The 8685-nt window shown below is 31.6% G+C and overlaps 1 protein-coding gene across 1 annotated transcript; it reads left to right on the top strand.

Annotated features, from left to right (window-relative positions):
* The first annotated feature begins 3143 nt into the window (after nt 1-3143).
* Nucleotides 3144-7293, top strand: LOC106297087 (probable LRR receptor-like protein kinase At1g51890). Its single transcript, XM_013733366.1, has 13 exons — nt 3144-3435; nt 3540-4077; nt 4172-4650; nt 4750-4894; nt 4975-5046; nt 5164-5235; nt 5328-5414; nt 5519-5670; nt 5749-5996; nt 6077-6203; nt 6293-6358; nt 6439-6628; nt 6708-7293. The coding sequence occupies exons 1-13, from the start codon at nt 3354-3356 to the stop codon at nt 7114-7116; spliced, it is 2667 nt and encodes an 888-aa protein (XP_013588820.1). The 5' UTR covers nt 3144-3353; the 3' UTR covers nt 7117-7293.
* The last annotated feature ends 1392 nt before the right edge of the window (nt 7294-8685 follow it).

Raw genomic sequence — 8685 nt, 5'->3', positions numbered from 1 at the left:
GTACGAATATAAAGATATAGAGATTCCAACCAATTGCCTATATTTGCGTATGATTTTCGTATAATAAGCTTCAGATTGAACATTGAAAAAGATAGAGAGATTTTTTTATCTTTTACCGACACAAAACTTAAACAAAAAGAAGAGTTAAAGACAATTTTTTTTTGTTACACTTCCCGGAAAAAAAACGGTTGCAACAAGGACTTTCATAATATGGACTTTTAACATATTAATGTTATGGACATTTAATAATTATATTGACGCAAAACAAAGACTATAAATAATTTATTACTAATAAAATTATGAAATTATTTACAATTTGATGACCAATTCATCGCCCTTTTTTATATGTTAAATTTTTCATAGAAGTTTAAAAATCATTGTATTTTTTTAAAACATGTATAACTAATTTATAATCTTTTATGCTATACTAAATCATAATATAATATTTCTTCATATTTTACATTAATAACCACTATTTATATATATATCTACTACAATTCTCTAGTTACGTGCATTTGTTCAATTTTGTATATGATATCGAATATTCGTCGTAAATAGATGGCTTAAGACGCCAAAAAATTATTTACTTGGTGAATATAATACATCAAATATTACAAAGACATCATTTAGTTAAATAAATAACCAAAAACCGAAAATTCATATCCGGGGTCTAGTTGATTTTAAAATTCAAACAAAGTCACACTCTTATGATATTTTAAGACTACCTATAACGTAACAAAATCGTAATTTGTGTGGTCTACATAAGGTTTCTATATGATATATAGCCGAGAGTCCCTTCACAATGCAATTCAGCTGCACTTTTGAGAGAGTAGATCGTAAGATGGGCACACAAAGTTGTTATCTAATTGAGGCAAACCTATGCTTGGAGAAACAGGGGAAAGCAACATAACAAATCTTGTGTGTTTTAGAAGAAAGTAGATGAAGACAGCTCTATATGATATATAGCCGAGAGTCCCTTCACAATGCAATTCAGCTGCACTTTTGAGAGAGTAGATCGTAAGATGGGCACACAAAGTTGTTATCTAATTGAGGCAAACCTATGCTTGGAGAAACAGGGGAAAGCAACATAACAAATCTTGTGTGTTTTAGAAGAAAGTAGATGAAGACAACTCTTTCAACTTCAAATACTCTTGGTTTTAGTTGTTTTATCTCTTGTGATGGCAATGAAGCGTGTCCTAGCTAGTCATTGCAAGTCCGGAATACTTCTATCTCATTCTTATGATATTTTGATTGATTAATTCGAAGCTTGTTGCCTAATAACATTTTAAGCCGGTGAGATATGCAAATAGTCTTTACGTCCTGCCTTTGAAGTTATCATGGGCGGGCGGGTTTTGAGCAACAAATTAATATTTTCACTTTTTCTCAAAATTGAATTAATGAGATACAATTTAAATATTTTTTTTAGGATAGCCCTGCAAATTTTTTTGCTACAAATATAGCGTACAAGGATCAAAATGACCAAAATATTTCACTAAAGAGGTAAATATACACTTACATAGGGTTAACTAATCTAGACTTAGAGTTTAGAGTTAAAGCGTTGGATTTTGGAAGTGATGTTTACAATTTTTAAAAATAAAAAATAAACATTAAAAATTTTAAAATAAAAGTTTTGAAAATAGTTTCAAAATGCATTTTAGAATATCAAAAAGAAAATTTGAAAAAATTAAAAACTTTTGAAATATTTTATTTTCTAAATATTTGTTTAATAAAAATGTTCAAATTTGAAAACATATAATTTGGAACAATAAATTATTTATTTATTTATTTATTTTATTATTTGTTTATTTGTATTTATAAATCTAGGGTATAAGGGTCTTTTCCTATTTAATGAAACATTTTGATCATCTTGATCTTGTGAGCTCTTTTGTGACAAAAACTTAGAATGATATATTTAAGATAATTTTCCAATAATTTATTTTATTAATATGATTTTGATATTTAAAACTTTTATTCTAATAATTTATTTTTTATTTTTATGTCAAAAGTTGTTTTTTTGTCTGTTTCATCAAATCAAATATAATATAATTTTTATTTTCTTATATAAATATTAATTATTTTATAATACTATAATACTACTAACTTTTTCTTATTATATCTATAGAGAAACTATTACTATTTTAATTACTTTCACTTTTATTTAAGTTATTATTTTCATCTTAATAGTTAAATAAAATAGAAAATATTATCTTTAAAACTAGAATACTGAAAATATTTTGTATGGTTTAGTAAATTGAATTTCTAATAGTATAAACAAAAATTCACAAAATATTATAAGAGATAAATATAGTTATGGTTTTAATATAAAACAAACTAAAACGAAAATCAATGATATCCGAACCAAACTAATAAGTATAAGGTATGTATGGTAACACGCGGATCAACTGTGTTTTAAAAAATAATAATATTTATCTCCATTAACGACCCATAAACGGGGATTCAAATGTTGATTACAGACTTGATTCGACTAAAACAAACTAATTCAAATTTTACAAATCTAGCTTGGCTCAATCACCACACCGGCGCGACCCGGATCAACTGTGTTGCAGTATTAATAATAACAAATGTAAATGTTTTGGTTAATGTAAACTAAGTGTGGTGCGGCTCGTTACCATTCGGATCATTATATTAATTTAACCTTGTAGTTAATTTTTTATACACCGTAATAGCAAAAAACCAAGAAAACTGGATGGAAAGCCGGACCAAAATATGAATTGACCACTAAACTACTTAATTTTGGTTCCTTGTTAATAATAGTAAAAAAAATTCTCAGACAAACATCTAAAAATGAATTAAGGTTAAAAATTTTTTATCAGTCTTTTCATTGATTTGTTCAAGAGATCATCGTAAAATTGCTCACCAAAACAAACTCAAAATCAACGCGGAGATTACATACACACCTAAACTAGATATATACTTAAAGTCAACGCGTTGTAATTTTCAGGGAATATACGCAGCGGTGAGGTTACAAGACAGAAATACCTAAGTTGACTGGTTCCCTTTTTTAATATCCACCACCTTTATATATTTATTTTTTCAACTTGAAACTCTCTTTCACTTGTTTCTCTGTTTCTTTATTTACTTTCGTTTGAATTTCACAAATATTTTTCTGGATTATATATATATTTCTGCCACCATTACCAATAATGTTGAATGTTTCCACAAGACAGATAGAATATGTAGACAAGCAAGGGTAAGGTTACAATCACCTGAATAATCTAATGTTGAAGACTTGGCCATCTTAATTGACCAACACTATTGTTATCACAATCTTTTGCCCATCAAGAACAATGAACAACCTCATTTGAAACAGAACACACAACCCCAAAACAAGAATGAAGTTTCTTTTTTGGTTTTTACCTTTCTTGATCATAGCTTTTGACATTCTTGAATTGGTTCAAGCTCAAGATCAAACAGGTTCTTCACTCTTCTTTTGTTTTCTAAGTTTTTTTCATTGAATCTTGATGTTTTTATTTCCTATGCAGATTGAGAAACCCTTTGTTTCTTTTGATCATTAACAGGGTTCATCAGCTTAGACTGTGGTTTGGTACCTACGGAGACGAACTATGTGGAGAAGTCAACGAATATATCATACAAATCAGATTTTAATTACATCGAAACTGGAGAGGCCAAGAAGATCAATGACGCGTACAGGACGCTGTTTCAGCAACAGACTTGGTCTTTGAGAAGCTTCCCTCATGGTCAAAGAAACTGCTACAACTTCAACCTCACGGCCAACCGCAAGTACCTGATCAGAGGAACATTTATCTATGGGAACTATGATAATCTGAATCAACTTCCAATCTTCGATCTTCACATCGGTCCTAACAGATGGACTACTGTTACGACCCTAGGAGTTACAAATGGTTCAATCCACGAGATGATCCATGTCTTAACACAAGATCGTCTTCAAGTTTGTCTTGTCAAGACAGGAGACACAAAACCGTTTATTTCATCACTGGAACTTCGTCCATTGAACAATGAAACTTATGTCACGCAAAGTGGATCTTTGGTCGCTGTCTCAAGAGTTTTCTTTTCACCCACGCCAACGTTCGTTAGGTAATGAAAAGGGTTTGACATTTGTCTTTTCATTTATTTTTTGTTTTGTTTTTGTTGAAATTAACAAAAATGGAGACTCTTTGGCTCTATCTAGGTATGACGAGGATATCAACGACCGAACATGGGTTCCATACATAGATAAAAACAATTCTGTAATAAGAACTGATGTTGCGGTTGATACAAGCAACTTCTACAATGTGCCACAAGTTGTGGCAAGAACTGCTGCTATACCTGTAGATGCGAGTCAGCCTCTGACTATAGATTGGACCCTGGACGAGGTCACTGCACTGTCATATATATACATGCATTTCGCTGAGATCCAGAGTCTTAAAGCTAATGAGACAAGAGAGTTCAACATTACTTATAATGGTGGCAAAAGATGGTTTGACTATTTTAGGCCTCCAAATTTCAGCATAACAACTATATTCAATCCAAGAGCTGTGAGTTCTCCTGATGGGAAATTCAGTTTCACTTTTGCCATGACCAGTAACTCAACTCTGCCTCCTCTTATCAACGCCCTGGAGATTTATAAAGTCTTGGACCTTTCACTGCTTGAGACAAACCAAGATGAAGGTAAGTTAAGCATGTTCTCTAAACTCATTTCTTTATGTGTTTTTTGAAAATTTTTCTGGTTTCTGAGATGAGTTTTTGAAATGTGATGATGGATGTAAGTTCTTGCTATGATGAACATCAAAGTAACTTATGAACTAAACAAAAGACCTAGCTGGCAAGGAGATCCTTGTGTTCCTGAATCATATAGGTGGGAAGGTTTAGACTGCAGCTATCCAGACTCCGAGCCACCGCGGATCATATCCTTGTATGATGTTTCTTGTTCACCTCAAGGTTCTTTCAGTTTTCGCGGTTGACACAAGTTCTAACTTTTGGAATCTTGAGTAGGAACTTGACTGGGAGCAATTTGACTGGTACCATAACATCTGATATATCAAAGCTAACACAGTTGAGAGAACTGTAAGCATCTTAGCTTGTCACACACAGTAAAACTTAAAGTATTAAATATGGTTTGTTGGGGTTGGAGAAAAGACTATAACTCTGCTAAGAACTTTTCTTGTTCTCTTCACCATGCAGAGATTTATCAAACAATGGTTTATCAGGAGAGATTCCAGCGTTTTTCGCCGATATGAATTTGTTGACACTCATGTAAGTTTCTAAAAATGACTATGCTTATCTTGGTTCTTGCTAGCTCTTCTCTTTGTGTGCTCGTCTGATAGATTCTGTCTTGTCATTTTCAGAAACTTAAGCGGAAACCCTGAGATTAATGGCTCAGTGATTCCAGACTCTCTTCAGAAAAGGATAGATAGAAATTCTCTAAAATTAATGTAAGATTAATTCTCTTCTGCAACAGTTTCTAATATTGTTTTTTAGTCTTTCATAGCTTATGATCCCTTTTGTATTGGTTTCTCATCACCTTTAATGAAAACAGTTTGGATGGAAATCAGAATCGGACCACAAAAAGCAAGAGTAAAGATGTTCCAATTGTTGCTATTGCTGCGTCAGTGGCTGGAGGGTTTTCTCTGATAGTTATAGTGGCTATCATCTTTGTGCTCACAAGAAGAAAACAGAAACCTCCTGAAGGTTTGTATGATCACCAGATTGAGACATAATTTCACTAAAACTGGAAAGATATTACTCAGTTCTTTTGTGGTTCATCAGCTTCAGGACCAGTATCAGTCACTACTGGTACTGCTAATACTGAGACAAGATCACCCAACCCATCAATCATAACAAAGGAACGCAAGTTCACATATTCAGAGGTACTGAAGATGACTAATAACTTTGCGAGAGTTCTTGGCAAAGGAGGCTTTGGAACAGTGTATCATGGAAACTTGGATGACACTGAAGTAGCTGTGAAGATGCTCTCTCATTCATCAGCTCAAGGTTACAAAGAATTCAAAGCAGAGGTACTTTAACAAGACATAGGTGTATTATTACTCTTTTAAAAGGCATTAAGTTTCTCTAATCATTTTGTTATCTTTACAAGGTGGAGCTTCTTTTAAGAGTTCACCATAGACATTTGGTTGGACTTGTTGGATACTGTGACGATGGAGATAAATTAGCACTGATCTATGAATATATGGCAAATGGAGACGTAAGGGAGAATATGTTAGGTAACACTTTCACTACATGACTTTAATTTGGGTGCAGTCCATTTTAATCTCTCAATTAAAATACTTGAAACATTCAAAAACCAATACAGGAAAACGCAGTGGCAATGTCTTAAGCTGGGAAACGAGAATGCAAATAGCTGTAGAGGCAGCACAAGGTGAAAAAAAAATTCTTGATTTTGTTTATTTCATTGTTGTCTAAAGCAAGACTGGCATGAACGATAACAATTTGTAACAGGATTGGAGTATCTGCACAATGGATGTAGACCTCCTATGGTTCATAGAGATGTGAAAACGACTAATATCTTGTTGAATGAGCGGTTTCAAGCGAAACTAGCAGACTTTGGGCTGTCCAGATCTTTCCCAATAGATGGCGAATCTCATGTCATGACGGTCGTTGCAGGAACACCTGGTTACCTAGACCCTGAGTGAGTGAATCTGTCAGTTTTGTTAATGAATAATTGTGAATTTGTAATCATTCCCTCTCTCTCTTTGATACAATGTCAGGTACTACAGAACAAACTGGCTAAGCGAGAAGAGTGATGTTTACAGCTTCGGTGTAGTCCTGTTAGAGATGGTTACAAACCAGCCTGTGATTGATAAAACCCGAGTGAAGCCTCACCTTTCAGATTGGGTTGGGTTCAAACTTACAAATGGGGACATCAGGAGTATTATTGACCCCAAACTTATGGATGACTATGATGCAAATGGTGTTTGGAAGGTTATAGAGTTGGCTCTAGCCTGCGTAAACCCGTCTTCGAACCGTAGACCAACGATGCCACACGTGGTTATGGAGCTAAACGAGTGTCTGGCTTTTGAAGTTGAAAGGAAAAATGGTAGCCAAGAGATGTACACAAAGAATTCTACTGAGTTTAGCCCATCCTCTTTTTCTGATTTTTCACCTATAGCGAGATAAATTGAAAGTGTTTGATGTGTGTGATTGTGGAGCTATCTTGTTTGTAATAATTGACTGTTAAGATAGTAATGTACTTGACATAGGAGCAGATGGTCTTCCTCAAAAAGTATTAGCCTTTGTAATGTGTAAGTTGCTTGGATCACAAGAAATTGATATGAAATAGAGTACTATAGAACAAGACAAAGACCAGGCTACTCTATTCTGATACGTTTGTAGTAAAAAACACGCACGACTAGCCACAAGACTAAACCCAAATCAATGGTAAATTTTAGAATTATAAACAGCTTTTTCAACATAATCTTATAACAAATGAAGAAATCAATAAATTTGGTTATAATGATCTTTTTATATTCATACCTTTAAGACTAAAAAAATTATTTAAAAAACTCTGTTTTGTCACATTATTTAATATTTAGTTAAAATATATATACACATTGGTAGTAAATAAATGTAAAATAAAATTTATTATTTACATAGTTTATATTTATATATATATATATATATATATATGAAGACATGAAAAGAATATGAAAGGTCATTTGTTATCTTTATCTTAAACCAAAAAAATTAGGTAATATATTATAAATTTAGTTATATTAATATATTTAAATATGATTTAAAATTGTATATTTAAGAGAGAAAATTGGATGACTAAACGCTCTTTAATCCTACCTTATTGTAAAACATATTTTAATATTTTATTTTTAGAAGTAATTTATTTTGAACAAAATGAAAATATACTTAAATGCAGATACAATTATTTATTTTATATTAATAATTTATAGTACTTTTTATATATAATAAAAAATATATATAATAAATATAAAATCAAATTCTGAAAATAAGTCAACTTCATTTATATTAAAAATTCTAATGAGTATGTAGGGACATGGAGGTCACGTGTTCGATTACGTTGAGAGTGGTCTACTCTCCTTTGGAGAGTTTTATTACATGGTCTGGGCCTCGACCTAAGGAGATTATGGACTTTGGTCCAAAACTTCTTGGTTATTAAAAAAATATTAAATTTTTAATGAGTTATTCGGATAATATGGTCTACCTGATATTCAAATATAATAACATATAAAGATTAATATATATATATATATATAACATATATATATTATAAGAGAAATTACATGTTTACCACTTTCATGCTAGCACTTTTCATTTTTACCACCACTAAAAAGACATTTCCAAAAATACATTCTTTATTAAGTGACAAAAGACTCTTATGCCCTTATTCTTTATATATATAATAAATAAAAATTTAAATAAATAAAAATCTAAAAAGATAAAAAATAATTTTTTAAATTTTTTTTTCGAATTATACTATTTCGAAATTCAAACCCTAAATCCTAAAACTCTAAACCCTAAACCATCAATCATAAATCCTATTTATTTTTTGAAATACGAACCCTAAAGCCTAAACCATCAATCTTAAACCCTATTTTTTTTAAATACGAACCCTAAACCCTGAAACATCAACTCTAAACCCTAACCCCGAAACATAAACTCTAAACCTTAAACCCTAAACCCTAAACCCTAAACCTTCAACTCTAAACCCTAAAA

The sequence above is a fragment of the Brassica oleracea genome, chromosome C6 (assembly GCF_000695525.1).
Source record: "Brassica oleracea var. oleracea cultivar TO1000 chromosome C6, BOL, whole genome shotgun sequence".
Lineage (NCBI taxonomy): Eukaryota > Viridiplantae > Streptophyta > Magnoliopsida > Brassicales > Brassicaceae > Brassica > Brassica oleracea.
The sequence above is the reverse complement of the archived record's forward strand: the minus strand, read 5'-3'. Positions and strand labels throughout refer to the sequence as shown.